Raw genomic sequence first — 26,816 nt, 5'->3', positions numbered from 1 at the left:
GCTTCAGCAGCCGCGCAGCCCGCCCGCCGGGCCTGGGGGCCTGCGGGCCTGCGGTCGGCCTCGAGGGGGCGCACCCGAGCTCGGCTCCCCGCGCGGGGGACCCAATCCGCAGAAACCGCTCCGGGAACCCTCAGAAGCCCCTCTGCCGGGAAGATTCCTGCCGGCATGGGGCCGGGCTCGAAGCCAGGGTCCCCTTGAGTGTCTGCAGACCCGGGTGGGAGCCCGCCCCCAGCTCCCTCCACGCGACGCCCGCGGGCTCGGCACCCCCGCGACCCGCCCACCTCTCATCCGCGTGGCTCCGCGGGGTCCCAGCGCACGGCCGTTTGTCCCTCAGGCTTCCCAGTGACCGGGGCGGAGGAAGAGGCGCCGTTGGGCAGGGAGAAGCTTCAGGGCCTCCCCGGGGAGCCCAGTCCCCATCACCCAAGCTGCCCAAGGACGGGGAGCAGCGAGGATGCTGGAACCCCGACAGCAACGGCTCTTCCCACCTCACTCTGCTCACTCGCATCACATCTTTATTTTATCCCCCAGGGCCCACCTGGCACAGGGCCTGGCCTGGAGCCCGCCCTCTTCAAGTAGATGTTGGATAAATTAAAAAAAAAAAAAAAGTAACATGTCTGTAACCTGTGCTACTAAGGTCATGTTGTTTTTATTTTTCACTCAAATCCTCTCCTCACCAGATTAGTAGAAAAGTCAGCCCCTCCCTCTACAGTTTCTCCCCTTCCCTGAAAATAGTCCTAAACCTCTCGGGCTTAGTTATCCCAGGCTGGGGTCTTTGTAGCCGCCACTTTCCAGGGACAGAGACACCCAGTCCAAGCGGACACCCTGCTGTGTGGACGCCTTGCTGCCACGTGGTGCCACTCTTGACAGCCGACCACAGGCCCCTGATTTTGGTGGTTTGGACCTTGAAAGCGCAGCCGGGTGCCCTCAGTGCCACACGAAACCACACGCTTTTTCCGTCTCATGTGCACACCCTGGGGCACCAGCTCCACAGGGTGTCCATCGGATGTCATCCACCTCTTGAGGACTTAAAATGTGTCACTGCTCCTTCCCAGGGTTCACACGTCACAGAAAAGGCAGCTTTTTGTTTCCAGAGGGGTTTCATCACACCAGAAAATTGAGCCCCGCCCACCTGTTAAGGTCTGATTTGGTGCCGGGGGTCCAGGTGTCACCACCCCAAAGGTCTGGTTTTACATCGTTTCCTTCCTGGGAGAGCGCAGGACGTCCGAGCCTCAAACGTTATTTGTCCTCTCAAAAGCAACCAAGAAGGCTTTTCTCCTGACTAACTATCGCCAGCCCAGAAAAAGAACCACATCCCCAATCCACAGAGGCTAGATCTTCAGAGGGCTTTTGGCTACAGTTCTTTGACAGCCGTGAGTCCATGTTTACAGGTGCACCTCTAGAAACAGCATGTCCTCACTAGTGGAGACCAGATCTTGCTACACGAACCCTGGCATCCAGCAGAGGGCCGGGCTCACAGCAGCAGGGGCTCATAAGGTGAGAAAGAGTGGGGGGGTTGAACAGAAATTCCCCAGGGGCGTCCACCCAGTGGTGCTATCTCACTGGATGGCAGCCCAGTGAGAAGTGGCTCTGAGACTTCAGAACATCAAAGGGGAGTGTCTTGGAAAAGCTCACCTTAGGTGAGGAGAGGGAACCTGAGCCAGGCGGGGCCCCTTTGAGAACTCGTGCGAGGGGCAGAAGGAGGGCCGTGGCCTGGCTTCTTCCCCAGGAGGACAGGCACAGCATTTCTCAGAGCTGGGAACGGAGCGTGTTTTCTAAATCCCTGGGCTTTGTAGCATCTCAGAGGAACTCGCCACCACAGAAGCCAGGAGACACGTGTGGCACTGAGACTTTTCCAGACATCGATGTGTCATTGTCACCTTCGACATGGAGATGTTTTTCTTCCTGCCTCTATTTCAGCCACATTCCTCCCCCTCCCCTTCATGAGCAGGTTCCACACTCAGCTCCACAGCAGAAGGCTGGGGCTCAGAAGCAACACCCAGCGACCAAGAGAAGGCCTGGGGCCGCACTCGGCACCCAGCAGGCCCTCTGTGCACGTCTAGTGCAAGAAGCACTTGCCTCCAGGCCCTGCCTGATTCACAGGGTGTCAGCTTTCTCATCAGTCAGCTGGGAATGTTCTAAGGCTCTCCTGGCCTCACTGCTGTGATTTTCTACCTTCTTCCAGGTGGGAAGAGCCGGCAGCCCTAAAGACCCTTTCCAGGTGTGGCCAGTGGTCACCCTCAGCAGGGAAGGCAGTCCCGTGCCCCCAGGGGACGGGGACGAGAGACTGAGGAAGCCTGGGATTGTGTGATCCCTGATGGTCAGAGCTGGGGGACGGGGCGTGCCTCCAGGACTCACTGAGGACCAGAGGGGGGAAGTGACCGCAAGTTAGTGCAAGAGCGAGGATCAGAACCGGGGTCTCTGGCTCCTGTCCCACCGCACCCACTGCAGGGGCACAGGCCTCTCTTTGGGGAGGTGGGTGGGTCGTGGCTCTGGGCAGCCTCCAGCACCAGGGAAGGAAGAGTCAGCCAGGCCTAAAGCTCAGACAAGGTCCCTGCTACTCCAGGCATGGCTGGGATCCAGCAGCCTGGGTATCGCCTGGGAACTGGTTAGAAACAACGCAGACTCTCAGGCCCTGCTGGAGACCCACAGAATCAGAATCTGCATTTCAATAACATCTCCAGGCGACTCATTTGCAGAACAGAGGGTGACTCCCTCCAGCTCGCTAAGGCATACCTCCTGGGTGTGCCCTCCAGAGCGGAACCTCCTTGGGGCCCTCTGGGACGTGTGTTAGAGTTCGCAAAGTGTCCAGTCTGAGCCACGCTCAGTAAAGTGGCTTCTTCGGAGCAGGTGGCAAGTGGGCCTTCAGAAAGGGGAAGCATTTCAAGACCCAGGAGAACCTTGTAGACGGATCTCCCCAGAGACTGAGAGGAGGGGCAGGTATCCGGCAGGTCACCTGCCCACGCACCTGTGGGGCAGCACCTGTGCCTTCCTTGTGCCCTGGATCTGCACAGCCGATCACCTCTTGCCAGCAAGCATGATGGCCAGCTGCCGGCCACGTTCAGGACTGTCTGAATATGGATTTGAAGAGGGCAGTTGTGAAAGGTCTGGGAGTAACTGCATGTTGGAGGTGGCTAAGCTCCAGCTAGAGCCCTGGGCAGGGCAGGGGGATGTGTGCACCCAGCCTAGGTTCCTAAGAGACCCAGTCGGCTGGGGCTGGGGCTGGGAGGAATGGCGCGCTGGCCGCTGGCTGACCACGGGGCTGCTGCAGCACCAGCCTTAGCAGCAGTATTCCTGCTCGATGCTGGCCATCAGCTCCTCCTCAGAGTAGTCGTATGTGATGGCTGACTGCCTCTCAGGCCTCCTGTGGCAGCTGCCTGGGGCTCTGTGGGTGAGAAACATGGACATGGGAAACAAGATGTTACCTTCAAACTCCACATCTCTACTGGACAACCACGGTGGCCCCTGTATGGAATTCTGATCCATCCTAAAACTAAAACTGAAAACCTCTGCCCCGGGAACACCTCCTCAACCTCTTCCATCAGCAGGCCCCTGCCTGATTCTCTGGTTTCATCTCCCCAATGTTACCCAAGACCTTACGCTGTGAGGAAGCCAGTGCCTCTGATGCTTAAGGGTGAGGGCCCGGGGATGGGAAGACCCAGCTTGAATCCCAGCTCTGCCAGTTACTAGCTCAGTGATAATTTTCTCTAAAATAGAGCTGTATTCTTAAATTCATTCTGAGGCATAAATGAGCTAATGCATGGACAGCGTGTGACACTGAATTTTGCACCCTGCCCAGCCCTCAGCAAAGGTGAGCTGTGTCTTGACTATCCATCGGCCTGACTCACGCCCTGTGCCTGCCCCTTGGGTGGGCGGGGGTGTCTCACAGGAGCTGCCACGCTGGGACAGGATTGGGCGTCAGGATCCTGGCCACTCCCCCAACCTGCTGGGCAGTGTATTAAGTGACCAAATCTCGGATCCTCATCCTGCCACCTGGGCCCCTGGAAGTGGTTCCCACCGGCCTGGATCCGGCTGCCCACCCCCTCTCCGGCTTTCTGGACTCTGTTGTGCCCCCGACTTCCCTGTCCTGCAGGCTGTCCCACGGCGGTGTCCACCTGTGCCTGGCCATGGCCTTGCCCCCTTCAGCACCTTTGACAGGTGGGAGGGTGTGAAACCTGGGCCGAACTGGGTGCTGCCAGCCTGAGGGGCTACCTCTGAAGGAGGAGTTAGGCCAGAGCTGCCCACTGCCAGCTAAGGGACCTTGAGCTCCCACCTGCCAGCCAGAGACGTGCGGCCATGTGAGCTGGGGGGCTGGGCTGGATGATCTCTAAGGCCCACCTGATCACTGCCGTCACACTCCTGACATGTTCAGAGCGGCCTCCAGGGCCCTGTCTGCTGTCCCGGAATGCAGGGCAGGAGCTGGGCTCTGGGCCACTTGACTGTCACCTCAGGGTGTGTGCCGCCTAACAGGCCCCCAGCGCTGAACAGCAAGGATGAGGGTCTAACGGCGGGACTCCACTTCCCCAAGCCCAGAGATGACACGTGCCTCCCGCACAGCCCTCTGGGGTCACCCAGGCCAGCCCCCTCTCTGTGGATGGGGGAGAAATGCCTTGCCCACGGTCCCATGGTGACCTGGCTACAGACCGTCCTCACCCGGTCCCACAGCTCAGCAAGGGCTTTCTCTCTAGGCGCCCGACGCTCCCTGCAGTTGGGACATGGGGGAGAAAGGGGGTGAGGAGGCAGGGCCGGCAGGGGAGGCTAGCAGGGGAGGCTGGCAGGGGAGGCCGGCAGGGGAGGCTGATGGGGAGGCTGGTGGGGGAGGCTGATGAGGAGGCCGGCAGGGGAGGCTGACGGGGGAGGCCGGCAGGGGAGGCTGACAGGGAGGCCAGCAGGGGAGGCTGATGGGGAGGCCGACAGGAGGTGTTGCAGCCCCAGCAGCCAGGGCTCCACTCGGCCTCACGCCATCCTAGCCTGTCTGGTGGGCAACACTGTCCACCAGCGGCCGTGGGGCTGCCGGCCCGGGGGCCTGAAGACCGAGGTGGGGTCTCCCCCTACTTGGGGGAGGGGAGCACGACATTAAAAGGGAGAGATGGTTCCTAGAGGGACTGAGGAGTCAAGAATTGAATCTTTGTTTAAATTATAATTCACTATGTCAGAGATTCCTAAAGTCATGCAAAACAAAAACCCATTACTCTTCCCCAGAGAGAGCAAATCAATTATAATTGGGCTACAGAGCCACATGCAAAATGAGGTGAGTCATTTATACTGTCTGTTGGGTCTAGAATTTACTGGCCCTTTGACCATGGGCAAATCATACCTTGCATCTGTTTACTCATTAGGAAAACGGGGTGCCTGGCCTAGGCCTGGCTTATAGTAGGCATCCCACAAGCATTTACAGAATAAATAATGAGCAAATTTCAGCAGCAGCTGCAGACAGAAGGCTCCTGAATCCCTGTTTCCCCTCCACAGGCCCTAGGCTTCTGCTACCGGATCCTCACAGACTTCAGGTCAGGCCAGCCCAGCCCTGTCCTCAAAGCCAGCCCGGCTGGCTCAGCTCTGTTGCTTCCACACCCCAACCCTGGGGAAAGGGCGTGGCCGACATCGAGGATGGTCAGGACTGGGGGTCAAGGCCCACAGGCCCAGGTTCACACCAAACGTTCCCTTCAGCTGCATCTGTGAAGCACCCGCTCTGGGCCTGGTGCTGTGAGGGCCCAGAGATGCGGCTGAGAGTGAAGAGGTAAGACAGGCTGTCACAGGTACCCGCTGCATTACACGTACAGGTGTGGTGTGAACTGGAGCCGGCACTGCTGAAGGAGGGAGACTCATCAGGTCGACACGGAGGGAGGGGAGGGTGAGAGTCTCTGAGGAGGAGATATTTGAACTGAGTTTGGGAGGATTTTCCTCTTCAACCTTTTATTACGAAGACTTTCAAGCATACCGAAAAGTTGAAATCGTGGATTCAAAAATTAAGTAAATACTTTTCTGCTACATTTTGCTGGGTTTACTTTATCCCATGTCTATTACTTTATCTGATTTCTGGATGCATTTCAAAGTAAACTGCATGCATTAGGACACTTCTCCCTGAAGCGCTGCTTTGAGGGGTTCTGGTGGTGGAGAAGGGGACGGTGGGCTTGTCTGTGGCTGGAAGGGTGGGCGCTGCAGGAACCAGGAGAGGAGGGTGCTGTGGGCTGCGCTCTGTGTGCGCCCAGTCTGGGGGGCGGGGAGGGAGGCGCACACTGGCTGTGTGGAGGAGCCCAGGGCCGGCCGCTGGCAGTGAGAGGCCACAGTGGACGTGGTGGCAGGACACCCGCCGCTCCCTCCTCAGAGAGGTTCCCCTACAGACAGGGGAGCCCAAGTTTGGGGAACAGAGGAGGGCGGCTACTGCCAGTCCAGACCCTGGGGCAGGCCTGTATGGCTTCAGAGCCTGCTCCTGGGAGGCACAGCCCTGATCTCACCTTCATGACGCTCTCCCCTCTGCCGCCAGTGAGCCAGGACCAGCCTGGGACCCACCCAGCCTGGAGTCCAGGGCCTAGCGTGGCACTCAGGACCCTCCCACTAAAGTATATTGAGGGAGTGAATGAATGAATGAATGAAGTACTCCTAGTGAGGGATGTCCTGGAGTTTGCATGTGAGGTGAAGGGACCTATTCATTTAAAAATAAGAAGAAACAGCTAATTTGTTCGAGGCAGAACTTAATCCTCCTAAAGTCCCTGGGGTGATGAAAACTTAAGAAAGTCACTGCCAGTTATCTTTACAATCAGTAGAAATATGCAGGCGGGACGGAGCTCCATTGGCACCGCTCCGGGCCCAGGTCCTCAGCCGCGCCACGTGCTCGGGCGTCCAGGTCAGCGGAGCAGAGGCGGCCCTGGCGCCCGGTCACTGCAGCGAGACACAGCGCCCAGTCCAGCACGGGAGTGCACGGGGGCGCTGAGCCCACCTGGAGGCAGCTGTGCTAAGCGGAGCCTGTGACGGTTTGCAAAACAAGTGAAGAGCAGGGCCTGTGAGGGGGGACCGGGAGGGATGCTCCTCTCTGCTGCGTGAAGCGCTGGCCTTGGCAAGGGGCGGAGCCCGTGTTCATGTGCTCACTGCTTCACCTCCGCGGCCACGGTGGAGTCCCAGCTCCCAGAGCTGACCCCAGCGTCCTCTGACTGGACAGCAGTGGCCCACGGTTTCAGCTTGGCCTTCAAGGCCCTCCTTCTCCCCCCAGACCCTGTGCTAAATGTCACCAGCCTGTGCGTGGTGTCCTGTTCAGACCTGTGTCTTGCTTGTGGAGCCCACCACCTGGAACGCACCTGCCCTCTCTCCTTGGTGAAAATACGTGTCCTGCGAGCCACTTAAACATCAGCTCCTCCACGAGCCCTCGGCAGTTCTGTCCCCTTTCAGACCTCCCTTGAGCCCGTGTGAAGAGACCCCAATCTTCGGGAGAAGGTCTCCTCAAATGTTTGTTAAATAAGGGAACCTGGCAAAGTTCTGGCCCTGAGCCGTTTGGAATTGGTAATAAAAATAGCTGTTGAGCCAGAATTTTCACATCTCTGGTCTTGAGCATCACACTCACCTACCTCCCAGTGACCCAGGGCCGATCACCGTGAGCCAATTAGAGACGAGAAAGCCAAGGGCACGATGAGCCAGAGGCCCAAGGTCACCCCCGCACAGCTTCCCGGTGCTGGCTGCTCCTGGGGCCCTGGAATCCTCCCACAGCCCAGGGCCGTGCAGACAGAGAAGGCCTGGTCTCTGGGCCTGGGGTCCTCAGATGACACTTTCCAGGGGTTTTAAATGTGTTTTCCTTCTAACGCTGTAATGGGATCACGGGGGACCCACCTGCCATCCTTCTAGGCTGGAAACTCCTGAAGGCCAAGGACTGTGCCTCACTTACAGATGAGCCACTGCAAATAGCTTCTGAGTGAATGGGCGGGGCCAGGGCCGGGGATGCAGAGGCGTGGGGAGGGCGGGGGGTAGGGTGGCTGTGACTCTGGTGGAGATGTGCTTCCCCCCCCCGCCCCCGCCCCTGTACTTACTCAGAGACACTGCTGCTCTCTGGGTGGTCTTCAGTGCTCCATTTCGGGGACACCTTGAGAAAGACAAAAGGAGGAGGCATCAGAAGGTTGGCAGTGGTGCAGCCTGTCTTTGCCCTGGCTTTGTGCTGACAGACGGCCACCACATTCAACCCAGGGCTGAATAAACCAGAGCTGGAAAGTGGAAAGGCTCCCCTGCTGTCTAGTTCCATCCGCCTATTTTGCATGTGGGAAGCTGAGGCTGGGAGAGGGGAGTGACCTACACAGCTCACACCAAGAGACTCCCCACCTCCCCGGCAGCTAACGGCCAGCATGTCCCCATCTCTCACGCCAGGAGTCGAAGTCCTGACGTCCATGTAAGCACTGCCCGGCAGCCTGCCCTGCTGCTCAGCTGTGCCTTCTCTGTTCTCAGTCAAGGGTGCACAGACGTCGCACGTGTCTGTCTGCAAACTCTTCCAATGGTCCATGCCTGTCCTGTGCCGGCACCACCCCGTCTCAGTTACCACAGCTTTAGAATAAGCCTGGACTCTTCCCGGTTCTTTGCACCTCCTTATATGTGTACTGCAGTCAGTTTGTCCCCCTTGGGGATTTTGTTGGGGTTGAATTAATATACAGATCATTTTAGGCAGACTTGATATCTATAATAACAAGTCTTCCAGTTTAAAAACAAGGAACACCTCTCCATTCATTTAGGATTTCTTTAATGTCTTTTAAGAAGTCTTATTTTCCCTGTAGAGGTCATAGATATCTCTTTTTAGACCAATTTCTAGATACTTGATATTATCCTTTTTTAAATAAAATTTTATTTTCTTCCTGTTTGTTTCCGCAGATATATGATTGAAATATATACATTTTGTGTTCACCAGTCTTACTAAACTCTCTTATTAGTCCTAATAACTTATTTGTAGATGCTTTTGGACTGTCTTTCTTCCTGTTCACATTATCTGAGAAAAATGGCCATTTGATTTTTTCCCTTCTGGTCCCAGAAGGGAAACACACTTTTCACCTAGCCCTTCTGCACTGGCTAGGACCTCCAGTACTACCTTGAAAAGAAATGATAACAGGCATCTCTGCCTTGTTCCTTTATTGAAAGGAAAAGTTTTCATTATTTCAAATGTAATATTAGGTTTGCTGTGGCTTTTTCTCAAGTTGTCCTTTATCAGATCCTGGTCTCTCTGTGTAGGTCATTTCTTCAGTTCTGTCTTCCAGGGCACTGATCTTCTCTTCATCTCTGTCTAATTTCCTGTTAACCCAAACCATCAGAATCTTTAATTTTGTTTATTGTATTTTTCATTTCTTCAAGTTCTATCTGGTTCTTTTTAAAATATGCTAGGTCACTTTCTAGAGGTCCTGGTCCTTCAAAGGTATTTCCCTTAAATAAGATAAAATAAACATAGTTGATTATAATCTGTGTCTGGTAATCCAAAAAAACAACTGAAGTCTTCATTGGTCTATTTTTGTTGTCTTTGTTTCTTCTAGTGTTCACTTGGTTCTCTGGTTGGTTGGTTATTTTTTCTTGTTTGATGCTCATTAGCCTTGAAAACACTTTGTGGGTGGTCTCTGTCCTGAGAGGAACATGCCTTCCTCCAGAGAGGACATGAGCTTGCTCTGTCCGGGCACCAGGGGGCACTCCTGGTCTGGGGCCACTTGAAATTAAATCCATGCATTCAGGCATTTTGGACCACCTGGGTGATGGGAACTGGGGCTGCAAACCTGAAGAGGCAGCTAGATTGTGGCTCTTCTTCCCTCCTTCACTGTTCTGTGCTGTGATACTTTTCCTTGCCGTCCCCCGAAGGTCCTGGATTGATGAGGGAAGGATCTACTATAACTTTCATTGGGCCCTAAATTCTGTTCCCTTTACTGCTGGACACCATCAGCCCCAAAGCTCAAGTTCACCTGAGGCACATGCAGCCCAACGTCTTATTTGCATCTCTGATTCTGCCTTTCTTGGATCTGGGCTGGTAATTCCTCACTATCTCACCAGCCACTTAATGTTTCAAAGACACTCTTACTACATTAATTATATCCAGTATATTATTTTCAGCAGCAGAGGGGTCTGAATAACCTTCCATACTGTGTTCCCAGCATAAGGCACTTGAGGGCACTGTGGACACCAGCCTTTGACCCATGAAGCTGAGCAAGGCCATGGCCCAGCCAGACGTCAGCCTGCTTTGTGCACAAGATCTCCCATTGGCACGAGCAGTGCCCCCCAGGACAGGCCACGACTGTCAAGAACCCAGTCTTCAAGGAGCTCACAGTTCACGGGGAGAGTCTCATAAAAATGCAATGCGATGCTATGTGATAAATTATGTAGCCGAGTTATAAAGGGCTGGGAGAGGAGGGGAAACCAACTCTGAATGGGAAAAACACCATGGGAGGTTTCCAAGAAGAGTGGCAAGAGTGACATTTTAGCTGGAGTTTTGAAAGAGTAGGGGTTTACCAGGTGGAAAAGAGGGGAAGGGCACTTCAGATAAGGAACATATTTGCATATGCAAATACACGGAGTCGTCAGAGGTCGTGAATAAGCATTCATCAAGTCCATGTGCCCTGTTGTGCGCCATGTTCTATTATCCATACAGGATATGGTCCTTGCCCAGAGCAGCTCACAGCTGGGCAGAAAAAAACTAGCGTGATGACACAACTAGAGAAAAATCCAATGCCAGACACCGAGGTGTGGACTACAAGTGCACGGGTCATCAGAAGCCGTGATTACAATGGTAAACCAAACATGCAGGCCCGCTTCCCGCTTTCATCCCAAATCCTTAGAAATGACAGAAAAGGCCATAAGCAAAAAACAAAACAAACCAAACAAAACAACTCACAAATCTCTAACAGTACTGCAAGACTAGAAAGTAGTAGAGCTTTTTTTTATATAAATTTTTAAATTTTTATTTATTTTTGGCTGTGTTGGGTCTCTGTTGCTGCACACGGGCTTTCTCCAGTGGCGGCGAGCGGGGGCTACTCTTCATTGTGGTGCACAAGCTTCTCATTGCAGTGGCTTCTCTTGTTGCAGAGCACAGGCTCTAAGCGAGCAGGCTCAGTAGTTGTGGCTCACAGGCTCTAGAGCACAGGCTCAGTAGTTGTGGCACACAGGCTTAGTTGCTCTGTGGCATGTGGAATCTTCCCAGACCAGGGCTCGAACCCATGTCCCCTGCATTGGCAGGCATATTCTTTTTTATATATATATAAATTTATTTATTTTTTGGCTGCATTGGGTTTTCATTGCTGGACGCAGCCTTTCTCTAGTTGCGGCGATCGGGGGCTACTCTTCATTGCAGTGCACAGGCTTCTCATTGCAGTGGCTTCTCTTGTTGAGGAGCATGGGCTCTAGGCACACGGGCTTCAGTAGTTGTGGCTCATGGGCTCTAGAGTGCAGGCTCAGTAGTTGTGGTGACCAGGCTTAGTTGCTCTGTGGCATGTGGGATCTTCCTGGACCAGGGCTCAAACCCGTGTCCCCTGCATAGCAGGCAGATTATTAGCCACTGTGCCACCAGGGAAGCCCGGTAGTAGGGGTTGTTGGAAGACAGACTGGGTTAGATCGATGGAGGAAACCACAGCACACACAGGAGGGGGCTGCTGGACAAAGCAGCAGCTTTGGGGGCTCCAAGTTCAGAGGAGACAGACACCAGAGCAGGAGAGGGCCTTGGGGCAAGGGTCAGAGAGGAGGGGCCTGCTTGTGCAAATGACAGGGCACAGAGGTGCATCCCCCAGACTGGGACAGGAGGGGGGGGTAGCATGGGCAGCCGCTGACACCAGGAAGCACAGGAAACTGTTCCCAGACCACTAACGATGGCCACACTCACCAGGAGCATATCCTGACCCTCCTCTGTGACACGTGGAGGCAGGAACCAAACTCATCAGTTCAAAGAATTAAACCTGAGAAAAAAGTGATTCGAGCAGACTGAACGTGACTTTAAAAGGAGAATGATTCAGTCTCAGCCAAACAAGAATAAGCTGTTGTGCAAGATAACCAGCTAGAGATTTTGGAAATGCCATCTACGATGGAAGGAAGTAAAACCTCAGGAGGTGTTCTGAAGAGTAAATTAGACACAGCTGAAGAGAAGCTCAGTTACCCGGAAGGTCAAACTGAGAGAGTCTCTCTGGAAGCAACACAAAAAGACAAACAAATGGGAGAGAGATACTAATCCTAAATAAATGATTAATCAAGAGTCTTATTCTGACGTAGTCTGCAGACATTGGGGAGTTTTAAAGGTTTTGTTTTTTCCTTTTAACAGTAGAGCAGGATGAGCTTCCTTCCCACGGTGCTCCCTGTGCACATAATCCTACACCACCAATAGGCAGAACTGGGCTTTTGCCCCTACAGGAATCTGCTTACATTCTCTCCAAATTCGTTTTTAAAGTCCCCCTCCATCTTCCTATTGAGGCTTAATCCCAGGGATTAATCAATCGCCAGGGATTAATCAATCATCAGTACCCCAGTGTGCCCAGTGCTCTGTCAGCTGCTGTGGAGACCCACACCCTATACTTTTGAGGTGCAATGTCACCAGAGAAGTTAAGTCTTAGACATGTTAACAATGAGCAAAATGATAAGAGCACAGACTGGGGGCTATAAACTTTGTGCAATCAGTTTAACCCTCAGTTTACTCATTTGTGTAACAGGTACTTAGCCTTCAGGGCTGCAGAGATATGAAAGATAATCTGTCTCTTTCTCTTCTGTCTCATCCTTAGTACAATGCCTATCCTGTAAGCGACCAGTAAACACCATTACGAACATCTGACCCAACGTCCAGCCCAGAGTAGCCTCTGACACAGCCCTGCTAGAAGAGAACCTGAAGGCGTGAGGAGGAGAGCGCAGGGAAGACCTTGGTGTTCAAGGCCTGAGAGGTTCCAGGACAGCATACGCTTCCCTGAGAACCTAGTTCTGATGTGTTTCTTGGGAGATGTTCGTTAGTGGTGGTTAGCAGAAGCAAGCCTGGGTGTGTCCTGCCACACAGGCCCTGTGGCATGGGCCGCGGCAGCCGCCTGCCACTACAGCCACCCCCATGCATTGGCCACACAAGCCCTGTGGCATGGGCCGCGGCAGCCACCTGCCACTACAGCCACCCCCACGCATTGGCCAGAAGAGCCTGTCCTGCCTGCCTGGCGCTCTCTCCACGCGGAGGTGGGCTGCGCAGCGAAGGTGCACAACTTCCTCCCAGGGGTACCTGTGGGGCCGGCTAGTGTCTGCTATGGCTAGTGATCTTGCCCCGGGGACTCAGTATTCCCTGCATATTCCTTTGAATATTCGTGCCTTTGGGGAGTGTAAAGATGAAGAGGAGATGACTCCCAAGTCAGCAAGGAATTCACAATGGGAAGAGGGACAGAGGGTAGGGAGGGGCGACGAAGATGAGAGAGAGGAGGGCAAGTCACACAGGCACGCACACGTGTGCGTGCACACGTACACACACGCACTCACCTCCACCACCTCCTGAAGCAGCCCATTCCTGCTCAGGCAGCTCAGACTAGCTGAAAATTCTTTTTAATTTTTTTTATTCAAAAAAAAATTAATTGTGGTAAAATACACACACCTTAAACCATCTTAACCTGAAGTTTACCATCTTAACCATTTGTAAGCGTACAGTTCCGTAGAGTGAAGTACATTAACCAATCTCGCAAACTTCATCTTGCAGAACTGAACCCCTGTCCACATTAAACAACAACTCTCATCCCCCAAACCCCAGCAACCACCACTGTACTTCCTGTCCGATAGAAATGGGTCCTTTAGCAACTCACCTGAGTGGAATCATACAGTATTCGCCCTCTTCTGCCTGGCTCAGTTCACTCAGCGTAATGTCCTCGAGGTTCATCCACGTTGTAGCACGTGCCAGAACCTCGTTCCTTTTTAAGGCTGAATAATATTCCACTGTACGTGTATACCACGCTGTGTTTATCCATTCATCCAACAAGGGACACTTGGGGGGCTTCCACTTTTTGGCTATTGTGAACAACGCTCCTATGAACACGGGTGCACAGATATCTCTTTGAGACCCTCCTTTCAATTCTCTTGGGCACATGAGAAAGTTCTCTCGTATAATATTGACACCAATCTTCCTCCCTGCAGTTTTCAGCCACTGAGGCTGGTTATTTTCTCAGGGACAACAGAGAAGTAAAGTAATCCTTTTACTCAACTACCCTTCAGCTATTTTTTATGAAGTCATCCAATAGGGGCCCTAGTTCCCTCTTGTCCATTTCTGCTGGAACCAGCTTTTGCCATCACCTGCTGGGGCTTTTCCTCTCATCACCAGGTTTTGTAAGAGTTGTTACATATATGGTTTCTCCCATCAGGAGGGCAACTGAGTGAGGGAGCAAGAAATCGGAATCAAACATTTGCATCGTCAGCCAGTTTCCACTTCTCTGCGCTGCTCTACTCACTACTAACGGGGACACACTGCCAGCTGCAGGGCCGCGATGATGTGGCGCATCAGGTACGTGGACTGGACGCCCCAAGCCTGCACTCGCACAGAAGGCCATACTCTTTCTTTTCTAATTTCCCTGACAGCTCAGCTTTGTTATATCTTTCATTTCTTTACCTGTGTTTCTCTCTGTGGTTTGAACGTGTGGTTCTTCCTCTCGTCAGTTTAAGCCTTTAACTTGACTTTCTCAGACGCAAAATGTGTTAGGCAGGCCTCCCAGAAGATCCAACTTGCTGAAGCAGCTCGGGAGCTTGTGAAAAGCAAAGACACAGCAGCCCCTGGCGGCTGCTCCAGGCCTAGTGCAGACACAAGCTCCCAGCCAGCAGGAAGCCTGCCCCTCCTGCTCGGTAGGCCACATCGGGACCCCGGGGAGGCCATGGCGGCTGGACTGGGGCCGTGGGAACCCGGCTGAACGCAGGATGTGATGTGTCATCACTCGAGATCCTAGGGGGGCTTTGAAAAACTCACACCAGAAGCAGAAAACATCTGAGGAAGAACTCAGTAAGATGATTTCTTAAAGTCTTCTCTGGGACTTCCCTGGTGGCGCAGTGGTTAAGAATCCGCCTGCCAATGCAGGGGACACAGGTTCGAGCCCTGGTCCAGGAAGATCCCACATGCCGCGGAGCAACTGAGCCCGTGCGCCGCAACTACTGAGCCTGCGCTCTAGAGCCCGCGAGCCGCAACTACTGAAGCCTGCGCACCTAGAGCCCGTGCTCCACAACAAAGCCCGCACACCGCAACTAGAGAAAGCCTGTGTGCACCAATGAGGACCAACGCAGACAAAAATCAATAAATTAATTAATTAAAAAAAAAGTCTCCTCTGACTCTTACAACTAGGGTTTTTTGAAAAAAAGGGAAGTATCAGTGGTTAATCTTTAGAAAACCCACTGAATATTTTATTTAACAATATGTGTATCCTGCTTCTTCTGTTTAAAGAGTTCTCCCCTTAACTCTTAAAGTACCCATATCAATAATATATATAGTTGACCTGGAACAAGCTGCAGGCATCTGCAGAATACAATCTGACAGGTTTGACAGGTGTGTCCACTGTTGAACCACATCCGTCACCCCCGGTGATGCTCCCTGCTTCCCTCCTCCGCCCTCCCATCTCCAGGCGGCCACTAGTCGGCCCCTGTCACCGCACACCCGTGTGCCTCTCTAGAAGCCTAAAGACATGGGGTCGGACAGCATGCACCCTTCTTTGCCTGGCTTCTTTCACGCTGCACGACGAGCCTGTTGTGTTTTATCAGTAGACTTCCCCCTTCCTCTCTAAGAACTGTCCTTCTGTGGAGCCCAGGTTTGCTTATGCTTCATTATGGAAATGTTAACACCTGCAGTGGAGAGAAGAGTGAACTCGGTCTCCCGGTACCGAATCTCCCGGCCTCGGCAGGTTTCAGCACTCTCCCAGTCGGGTTCAGTCCTCTCACCCCCGGGGGCGCTACTGTCCCCACACGGCTCCACTTCATGGCTTCCCAGGCAGCACACGCTGCAGGCCCAGTGGACTCTGCTGGGAGGGCTGCTTTGCGTTCCTAAAGTGACAAAGGACTTCTGCAAAAGGAGGCTCTGACTCTGAAGCCACCAGTCCTAGCGCGCCCACCTCCCCTCACCAGGCCTTGCTTCAGTAAAGTGCTTCCAGAGACAAAAGGCCGGGGAGACCTGGAGAAGGTAAAGGGTGGGACTGAAGGAAAATAACGATAAATTACGTATCTACAGCGTTATAACACCTTATGAAGCACCTGCAAACGCATTTTCACACGGGCAGCCGGATCCTCACCCCCGGAGGCAGATGACCTGGCGTGGATCCTGGTCCTGCTGGGGATTTGGGCAATCACCCTGCTGGGACCCAAAGGCCTGGGATGTGAATGAGAAGGTAGCCTTGGTGGTCTCTAAGGTCCCTTCAGCTCCAGCAATCTGTGATTCTCCAACTGCGAAGGAACCGAAGCGGCCGAGTCTGCTGGGAACCTGAATGGTAGCCTTGGGCTGGAGGCCGCCTTCCTAGCACGCAGGTGCTGAGGATCTCCGTCTGCAAAAACCACTGCTGACCGTCCGCACCGGAGTCCAGCGAGGGCTCGTCCCAGGCGCTGGGGGAGCCCGAAGCTCCTGGGCAAGGAAGCCCTCCTCAGCGCCTCACTGAGACGCTGCGGTGACGCCCAAGCCACCTCGCTCCCCCACCTCCCCGCACCAGCACTCGGCACCAGCCGCTGGGGCCCGGCCTCAGGCAAGGCGCGGGAGACCCCGCTTCCAACCTTCACTACGGTCAGGCTTCCCACCATGGACGAAGCCCACATCCCGGAACCACGGAGGGAGGGAGCCCTCTGGGGTCACACCTCTGACCCCATCTCCAGGCAAGCGCTTCTAAACACTTTTAGATCTGGCTGTTTCCGTACATCTCCTGAGAGGAAGCGTCTTCCTCCGGCTCCTGGAGTTCTCCAGGGCTCCAGCTCAGGACTCTTCTCCTCCCACCCACATGCTCTCCCTCGTCGCCCCATCTAGATGCTGAAGTTCACAGAGTTACGTGCCAGCTCCAACCACCTTGTACAGTGGACCTGAGCTTCTGGCGGCCCACGAACTTGTCTGCCTCACACCCCAAAGCCACTTGCACAACACTGAGCATGGCTGTCGACGCTATGACACCAGCAGGAAACCCGGCTGCCTCTGCGGCAGCCTGCCGTCCCTTGCTCCCACAACCAGTGTGCACCTCGCCTTCTCGCATCGCCCCTTACCTGGATTTCTGCAGAATCTCCCACCTGGGCACCCTGCTTCCCGCGCCATCGCCTCTCATCCTCCGCCCTCCTGCCACCCCTTGTCTTTCTAAACAGAGGCTGGGGAGGAGACACAAGGACTTGATAAGGTGGGCGTCTCTGGAGAAGTGAACTGGAGAGAGTGGGGGACAGGGTGGAGGGGAAACTTTCTTTTCAGTGTACCTGTTACATTTTCTCTCATGTGCGTGTATATTACCTATTCTGATTTTTTAAATAATCATTTAAAAATAAAAAACACAAAATTTCCACTAGCTCCCTGTTGCCTACAGGATAAAGTTCAACCCTTTAGCCTAGAAGGTTGTGAAATCATGACCCAAACCGATCTCGTTGTCTTTTGCGCTCCGTCCAGCCATCATCACCTTGCTGTCCAGCCATTATGGACAACATGCTGTTCTCCTAAAGCACTTGGTCCCTCTGGGTTCTTCTACATGCTGCTCGCTCTTTATGGAATGCTCCCTCCTTTACTGACGGCTGGAAAATTCTACCGATCCTTCACAACCAACTCAGATGTCAGGTCTTCTTGGACGCGAAGACTTCTGCCTTGGATGGGATTATTCAACTCCTTGTATGTAATAATTCCTACTTACCTCCACTCCAGGGCTTCCATGAGGAACGCTCACTTCACAGCCCTCCCCCAACACGGTATGAGCCTTGGGGGTCCGCACTGCGCTTTACTCTCCTATGACTCCTAGGTTGATCAAATGCCACTTACTGCCACTTAAATTTGTGTTCTTTGCGAGAGATCTGAAAGCGGACAGATGGTAACTGTCTTCAAAATAGTGGCTTTTTGCCAGAAGTCCATTAGAGTATCCGTCACTTTCAAAGTCCTCTGGCGGATCTGCTTTCCGGCCACGGAACCATTTTGATGCCTGTTTTCACCTTCACATCCCACAGCAGCTGTGAGCCAGGATTACTGGGAATCCCTGGCTGACGGTGAAAGACAAGAAAGAGGCACCCTGGTCCTCCTTCGCTAGAGCAAAATGCAAAAGTGCATTTGCAAAAACGGTGGACAGTGGAGTCATTCAGCCTGGAAGACAGACAATGATCTTCCCTAGATCTTGAGTGACTAAGATTTATTAGGTGGCGGTGGGGAGTACGAATTATCATCACCTGGTAGTAGAAACACTGAATTTATATCTATTAGACTGAATCAGAATATCCTCTTTAAGGGTACCCTTGAATTTCACTAGCACGTTTAATCCCCCAAACTTCTTTTATCTAGCCCATTCTGGGACTGAGAGTTTACGGTTAATTCAGTGTCCTAATGGAGCCATCTTTATGGCTACCCACCAACACTGCACTGTAAAAAGAACCTTCCTGAAAGCCTTGGCTACTCTCCAGTTCCCTGCCTCCATGAAGGCCAGCCCATCAGGCTTCCCGCACCGCTCCACTGAAACGGCACTGGCCAAGGCACCAGGGACCTCCAAGCCGCCAGCTTCCATGGTCAGCTCTCAGACTTCACCTCACTCGTCCCATCGAGCAGCGTTTACAAGAGCTGGTCACTACCTCCTCCTTGACATACTTGCCTCCCTTGGCTTCCAGACCTGCATCCTCTTGGTTTTCTTCCCTTTAGGATGTCCCCTCATCTTCTCTACCTCTGAACACAGGTCACACACATAAACACCCAGAGCAGTACCTGGCACACACTCAGGTGTGAGCCGACCTCAGTATTACTGGTGGGCTGATCTAATCTCAACCCTTCTATGTTTTAACGGCCGCCAAATTTATAAGTCCAAAGCCAGCCTCTCCCCTGAACGCCAAACTCTTACAAAGATCTTTTCAATTGATCTCTCTGTGTAGATGCCTAGCACGCATCTCAAATTCAACATATTCTAAAACAACTTCCTGATTCACAACATTCAAACCCTGCCCCTTCCACATTTCCCATGTCAGTTAATGGCAACTACGTCCTTCTAGCTGCTCAAGCCAAACACTTTGGGGTCCTCTGACTCCTTTCTCACACAACCCACAGCCAATCCATTAGTAAACGGGCTGTCTCTAGTTCTAATCTAGGTCCATATGCCAACCGGTCCTTCCCAGCTCACTCACTACCACTCTAGTCCAGACCAATCCCTCTTCTCACTTGGATTCCTGCAAAAGCTTCCCAGCTCTGCTCCCAGCTTTGGCCCCTCCATCCCAGCCCAGGCTGTCTTCAACAGGGCAGCCAGGGTGAGCCTTCAAACAAACCAGATCATGCCATCCGCTGTTCAGAATTCCTCCAGCCTTCCCTACCTCATTCAAAGTAAAAGCCAAGGCCTGGGACTTCCCTGGTGGTCCAGTGGTTAAGATTCTGCACTCCCAATGCAGGGGGCACCGGTATGATCCCACCCCCTACCCCCCCAAAAAAGCCAAGGCCTTCCGGTGGCCACAAGGCTCCCTGTTCTCTGCCCGGGCACCAGGCCACCACTCCTGCTCTCCCCAGCCCCTACTGCTGTTTTGTTCTTTGTACTTTACTTTGTGCACTGTTGGACTTCCATGACCGAAGGTTAGTGAAGGTTTTGTCTGTTTAGTTCACTTATGTATAACCAGCACCTAGAACAGTACCTGGCACACGTAGGTGCTCAAAAAATAAACGTTGAATGGATACACCAATATTAGATGGTACATTTTTCTAATTAATAGACCACTGATTGAGAGAGATACTGCTGCATTTTTTTAAAAAATCACAATTTGATTAAATAACTTAATACAAGACAAATCCAAACCCTTAGATTTTCACACATAATTCTCCCACCCTAAATAGTTTTCAGTTTCAATATCTCACTAAAATACTGTTGATTTTGAAGTTCTTCTGACTTTGGGAAAGGAATTCTGCCTTGGGCACCTAAGACTGCCCAGGAACAAGTTGAAAATTAGTCTAGAACAGTAATAGATGCTTTAGTGAATTAAAGTACGTGAACTTGATGAAATATTTTGCAATCATTAAAATAATAATGAAGAATATCATGCAACAGCATGAAAAGCCGCTTATGAGATCGATTACGTAAAAAAATTTTAAGACTGTTATAATTCAATGATATATATCTTTAAAAGCTGTGACAAAGTGAGAGAGTGGCATGGACATATATACACTACCAAACGTAAAATAGATAGCTAGTGGGAAGCAGCCGCATAGCACAGGGAGATCAGCTCGGTGCTTTGTGACCACCTAGAGGGGTGGGGTAGGGAGGGTGGGAGGGAGGGAGACGCAAGAGGGAAGAGATATGGGAACATATGTATATGTATAACTGATTCACTTTGTTATAAAGCAGAAACTAACACACCATTGTAAAGCAATTATACTCCAATAAAGATGTAAAAAAAAAAAAGAACAAAAGAAATGAAAACAGGTGACAGCTGGTAAGTTAAAGAGTATAGTGGGAAACATTTTAATCTGTTAATGATGCAGTATGGTCTTTGCCTATACAATTTTCTTCAGATTCTCAACATTACGGGAATTCTCTGGTGGTCCAGTGGTTAGGACTACACGCTCCCATTGCAGGGGGCACGGTTCAATCCCTGATCGGGGAACTAAGGTCATGCAAGCCACGACGCGGCATGGCCAAAAACAAAAGGTTCTCAATATTGGCAAAAAATAAACAAACAAAAAAATCTACCTGGAAACAGCCTGAATGTCTCACAATAAGAGATTAATTAAATAACACTACTTCTGGATGGGGGGCAAATTATGAAGACATTATGATGGGAGAAATGCTTATACTATAATGCTAAATAAAAGGATGCTATAAATTGTATATCTACACTACGCTCTTTTTTTTTAAGGGAACTTTATTTTTTTATTTATTTTTGGCTGCGTTGGGTCTTTGTTGCTGCGCGTGGGCTTTCTCTAGTTGCAGCGAGCAGGGGCTACTCTTCGCTGTGGTGCGTGGGCTTCTCATTGCGGTGGCTTCTCTTGTCGTGGAGCATGGGCTCTAGGCGCGCGGGCTCAGTAGTTGTGGTGCACGGGCTTAGTTGCTCCGTGGCATGTGGGATCTTCCCGGACCAGGGATCGAACCCATGTCCCCTGTGTTGGCAGGTGGATTCTTAACCACTGCACCACCAGGGAAGCCCTATGAGCAATCTTTATTTCCTTTTCTCTATATTTTTTTATTATATATTTTTTCTGTTTTCCAATTTTTCTGCAATGAGCATATATTCCTTTACAATTGTAGAGTGAAGCTAATATAGGGCTTATCTTTTTATTTAAAACCTCTCATGTGGGACTTCCTTGGTGGTCCAGTAGGTAAGACTCTGCACTTCCAATGCAGGGGGCCCAGGTTCGATCTCTGGTCAGGGAACTAGATCCCGCATGCATGCCGCAACTAAGAAGCCCACATGCCACAACTATGAGCCACATGCCACAACTAAGACCTGGCGCAGCCTAAATAAATAAATGAATAAAATATTTTTTTAAAAAAACCCACATCTCTCATGAATAAGATCATTTTAAGTATTTTATTGCAGAGAACAACCAAGAACAATTTTTTTTTCTCACGTGCATGTATATTACCTATTCTAACTTCAAAAACAAACACTTAAAAGTAAGCATAACCTTTTCTGGGCTGAACACATCTTTAGAGACTGGAACACATCTTGTACACAATCACAGAAGCCGGGGTATGGAGACCTATCTCAGAGAAAAACTGAGCACCAGAGGAATCAGGGAACAAGTGAGAATCCCTCCTGATGGCAAATTCACTCAGTTAAAATTCCAGTATACACAGTGCTCTACAGAGGTATAGTCAGAACGACTCTGACTGGCTCTTTCAAACTGCACGATACTGGCCAAGTGAACTACCTCTCTGGGCCTTGTACACTCCCCTCCGACACGAAGTTGCGGGGAGGCGACACCAATTTGGCAGGAACTTATTCTGATGAGGATTAAGCAAAGCAATGGATGTAAGGAGCCGGCTGTTAGAATAGCCTGAATAAATAGCAGCTGCATTACAACATCTGAACAATTTCCGAGTGACTGTAAGTGAACTGCAAAGCCCTCTGTTTCACAGGAATCAAACCTGATACAGGATGGGGAAAGGACTCTTTCTGAGTCTTTTGCCTCTTTGTTCTTCTGCTTCTGCCCCCGTGCAACCAGCAACATGCTTACACGCAGGGGCTCATGAAAATGCTCAAGTAAAAGGATGCTGGTGACAGATGTACTAAGTGAATAATTGGGAGTCTCACAACTTTTAGTAAAAACTGTATGACCCCTAAGCACCTAAACATCTGAATGAATAAGGAGGCTGCCGAAAGTAACATTCAGGGGATATTATGAGGGCAAGATGGGTGGTACTTTTATCAGACAAAATACAGGTTCTTGATGAGTTTGCTTGGGGAATGCTAGGGATTACTGAACGTTAAAAAAAAATCGTAAAGAAAAACGGGCCAGGCATTAGTGCCACTGCGAGCAGAGCACTGGAAGTGCGGGATCTGCCTTGTGACTTGGACATCTGGAAAATGGAAAAGGCATGGAACATTCCAGGTTGTCTACGGAGGGGCTGGAGCCCGGCAGGCCTGCTACAAACTCTGCTACCCCCACTTACTGGCTGTGTGGCTTTGGGTATGTTATCAATCTCCTGGGACTGAGATGGCCTTGTTTGTAAAATCGAAAGCACTATTTATCTAAAAGGCTGTTTGAAGAGGGGAACGTGGGACAATGACCAGGAAGTACCTAATTTAGTCCTTAACACAGAACAGGTGCCCAACGGACGTAATCCTCCTTCCCCTTCTTTACTGTGCACGTCATCTGACAGGAAACCGAACATCTCATGCGTGTCTCTGCAGTGAACACGCACCCAAACTTAAAACTGCATGAAGGGAAAGACTTCTTTCTAGCTGACATGTACTGGTACCAAGAGTTTATGGAACTGGACTGGAAACTAGGAATGTCATGGAAATGCTCTTTATTTGGGGAAGTGTCTCAGTAGTTGTATTTCAGTGAATGTAAATCCACACACAGACTGTCACGGGTTCCCCAGCGGCCTTGGCCTCATTCAACCCATTTTCTCCCTGAGATCCTGTTTCTTGGACATGGGGATTTGTAACACAGCCCCAGTGCAGAGAGACTACTGTATCCTTCACATTTGTGTCTTACCTCAAATTTGCCCATAATTTTTCCTAAATTTACAATCCAGAGTGAAAATCCTCTTACCTAGTGTTTCATTACAAAGTATTATGGTTCACAGACAAAAAAAAAATATTTAACTGAAAGTTGCTTCTACCAAAATGTAAGGGAAAAATTTACCTTGATTTGGAACATATACACAATAAGAGCAGAAAAACTCCATGGTTAGGGGCTTCCCTGGTGGCGCAGTGGTTGAGAGTCCGCCTGCCGATGCAGGGGACACGGGTTCGTGCCCCGGTCCGGGAAGATCCCGCATGCCGTGGAGCGGCTGGGCCCGTGAGCTGTGGCCGCTGAGCCTGCGCGTCCGGAGCCTGTGCTCCGCAACGGGAGAGGCCACGACAGTGAGAGGCCCGCGTACCGCAAGAAAAAAAAAAAAAGAAACATCTATGGTACAGAAGCTACAAACAATCCGCACCCAAAAGAGCGACCCCAGCGGGCTGCCTTCACCTCCTAGTCTCTCAACTCCATCCCCTTCAGTCCTCGCACTGCGCTGCTGCCCTCAGCACCTGCCCTCAGCACCTGCCCGTCTGGACCGCTGAAGCAGCCCCAGTTGGACATCCTGCCCCTAGTCCTTACTCTGCCCGGTTCATCCTCCCCATGGCTGTTGGTCCAACCTTCCTAAGACACAAAATGTCACTCCCCTTAGTCCTTCAAAGATACCCACGGCTTTTACGGTAAAGTCCAAACTCCTCAGCAGGGAATACTCCTAGCGTGACATGTCCGTAGCCTGGCATTCACCCTTCCCAACCTCTTCAACTCCCGTGCTCCCACCCACACCCTGGGTACCCTATGCCCCGGCCGGCACTGCCTTTGCTCGCAGGCTTCTCTCTGCCCAAATGCCCTTTGCTGCTTGTTTGCCTGGCTAGGGCCACAGACCCTTCCAGATCCAGCTCAAGTGCTGTCCTGCTGGTATGCCGACCTGACTTCTCCAGAGGACCAGTTGCTCCTCCTGTGGACTCTCTCTACAGGCTGCCCACAGGTATTCTACTTTTTGTTTGCAGATCCCTCTCCCCCATTACACTGTCAACTTCTTGAGGGCAAGGACTGCGTGCCATCAGTGTTCATCTCTAGCACCCAGAGCGATGCCCGGCACACAGTAAGTGCTCAAGCAATACCTGAGAAATGACTGAAAGAATGAGTAAGGCAGCCCATGCACCCTAGGAGTTGCTGTGATACTCAACGAATGGGGGTGGGGACGGGGGAGGGAAATCCATTCTCTCTGTTTTCTTTCCATTTTCGCTTCTGAAGTTTCCAAAGCACTTGACAACTGATCCCTAAAAGATTGCTTCCATGCCATCTCAGAATTTCCCCCAAAATTTCTCAACTGTTTATCCATTTTGAGGGTTATATAATGGAACTCTGATGTAATCTTAAAGGAATCTTGTTATATAATTGGGTCCCACTTGCTGCAGCTCACTTTGGGAGGGCAGCAGGGGCTGGGCAGGAGGACAGGGGAGGAAGACCCTGCAGTGCCCAGGTTGGCCCAGTCCTTTCCACCCACCCCTCCCCACCTCACTGAGGAGCTTCCAGGATTCCACTGCTTGGTGGCTGCCCCGGAAGACACCTCCCTCTGGTCCCAGCAGTTGTTAAGCAAAGCCTGCAGGACTCCGGGGAAGGGGGGAACTGCCTTGGACATCCTCCTCAAGCCCAGGAGCTGATATCACAGATCTTGTTCATTCAGCTCTGCTGGAGTGAAGGCTGTTGCCATGCGAGAGTGCTCACTTTTATTGTTTTTCTAGAACAGCGGGGATGTTATTACAAGTGTTCTGGAAGAGAGAATTGGGAAGCCAAAAAGAAATTGCACAGCATCTCAAAAATAGCCAGTAGTATGCAAACTGCTTGACCACAAGGCAAAGATCCTGATGTGTCTGACGCGAAGGGCCTTTGTAAACTGTTTGGCTACCGGTCCCACCTCTTAGCATCCTCCTCCGACAGTGCCCGGGGAATGGCCAAGGGGGAGGTACCTGAGAAGAAAGCAGCCCCGCTGGCCAGCCCCTACCTAGGCTGGAAGGAGCCGCAGTTCCAAAAGGAAAAAAAGGCAAGCTCTGGCCAGAAGCAAGCCTGGGAGATGCATTTCTGCTAAGGGATGTCTGTCTCCCTGCCTTTTAAGGCTGCTGCCAGCACAGCACTGTCACCCCCCAAATTGGAGGCAGTGAGACCAGCACCCAGAGGAGGCAGAGAGGGGAAGGGGGCGAGCAGGGAGAGCGCGGCGGGAGGGCCGCGGGGGCTGGGGGACAGGGCAACAGGGCGGGGGCCCCGGAGGGACAGGGCGCGGCGTGCGGGCCGGCGGGGAGGGGGCTCCGGGGCAGGAACCGGCGCAGCTGCCCCACCGACTCCGCGGGCTCCGACACTCACCGGGCTCCCGGTGCCGGTTGCGGGTCGGGGCCGCGCCGGGCCTCGCGGGGCCAGCTCCCCGGGGCCCCAGGCCGCCGACTCGGCCAGCAGCTGGTCCAGCAGGCGAAGCGTCTCGTCCCCGCCGTCGGGGGGCGCCGCGGGGCCGGGGCCGGGGCCGGCCGCCCCCTCCGCCGCCGCCTCCCAGGCCTCCTCCCGGGCCGCCGCCGCCGCCGTCACCGAGACTGGCGGCCCCGTCCCGCCCTCCGGGGTTGCCCCGCCGGGCCCCGCCGGCCGGCTGTCGGGGCTGCGCAGCCGCCTCAGGGCGCGGCCGCTCCGGCTGCTGCCGCTGCCCATGGCGCGCCCGCCTAGCAGGCCTGTGGCGCCGCCGGAACGCGGCCCGGGGGCGGGGACGCGGGCCGGGGCGCGGCCGGGCCGGGGGTGCGGACCCGGGCCGGGCGTGAGCGGGGGGAGGGGGAGATCCCGGGTCTGGGACGCGACTGGGGGCGGGGGTACGCGAGCCGGGCCTGGGGGAGGGGCGAAGCCACCGGTGTGCGGAACGTGGGGCGTGGTGTCGCGGTGGGGGCACTAGATCCCGGGACAGGGGAACGTGGGAGGGGGCGCGACCGGGGCTGGGGTGCTGAGCCCGGCCTGGAGGTGGGGGCCGAGAGCCGCGGGTGAGGGCTCTCGGGGAGCCGGCGGCCGGGGGCGGGGAGCGAGGGCCGGGTATCCGGGCACTGGATGGCGACGGCACTGGGGCGCGGCGTCCCCTCCTCCTCCGACTCCTTCCTCCTCCCTCCGGCCCGCCTCGGGCCCCGCCTCTCCTTGCGGGGTCAGCCCTCCAGGCTCTGGCTCCCCGACACTCCAGGTCCCCGCCGCCTGGAAGAACTGAAAGCACTGGGGCTCCTGCAACACGCCCAGACCGGCCTGCGTGGGGTGGTGATGAGTGCGGAGGTGACTCCACAGCCCGGCCCCTCCCGAGCTTAGAGCGCGATGGGGACTTCACCTCTCCCAGCCTCCTGTTCCTCACATGTTAAGTTGGGGGAAGGGGCCGGACGGTAAAAATACCTCTGAGGATGGAGTAAGATGATGAAGGTGCCGGGCATCCCACCCTTCAATTTCTGCCCTGCTTCCTCGTGCGACCTAAGACAGGACAGAAGGAGGGAAGGGGGCGATTCTCCCGGGCCGGACTCCCAGCTGC

The 26,816-nt window shown here is 53.0% G+C and overlaps 1 protein-coding gene across 3 annotated transcripts; it reads right to left on the bottom strand.

The window, feature by feature from the left end:
- Positions 1-490: 490 nt before the first annotated feature.
- Positions 491-26,532, bottom strand: CYS1 (cystin 1). 3 transcript variants are annotated; one of them, XM_033838027.2, is made up of 3 exons: positions 25,640-26,278; positions 8,013-8,065; positions 491-3,382 (listed from the first exon to the last, which is right to left on the bottom strand). In XM_033838027.2, exons 1-3 carry the CDS (start codon positions 25,970-25,972, stop codon positions 3,277-3,279), a joined length of 492 nt encoding a protein of 163 aa, XP_033693918.1. In that variant the 5' UTR covers positions 25,973-26,278; the 3' UTR covers positions 491-3,276. The 3 variants fall into 3 exon arrangements, with proteins under 3 accessions (XP_033693918.1, XP_073647700.1, XP_073647701.1); XM_073791599.1 differs by lacking the exon at positions 491-3,382 and adding an exon at positions 3,395-4,699 and having other exon boundaries at positions 25,640-26,532; XM_073791600.1 differs by lacking the exon at positions 491-3,382 and adding an exon at positions 4,713-5,858 and having other exon boundaries at positions 25,640-26,527.
- Positions 26,533-26,816: the final 284 nt, after the last annotated feature.

Source organism: Tursiops truncatus, chromosome 14, assembly GCF_011762595.2.
Source record: "Tursiops truncatus isolate mTurTru1 chromosome 14, mTurTru1.mat.Y, whole genome shotgun sequence".
NCBI lineage: Eukaryota > Metazoa > Chordata > Mammalia > Artiodactyla > Delphinidae > Tursiops > Tursiops truncatus.
The sequence above is the reverse complement of the archived record's forward strand: the minus strand, read 5'-3'. Positions and strand labels throughout refer to the sequence as shown.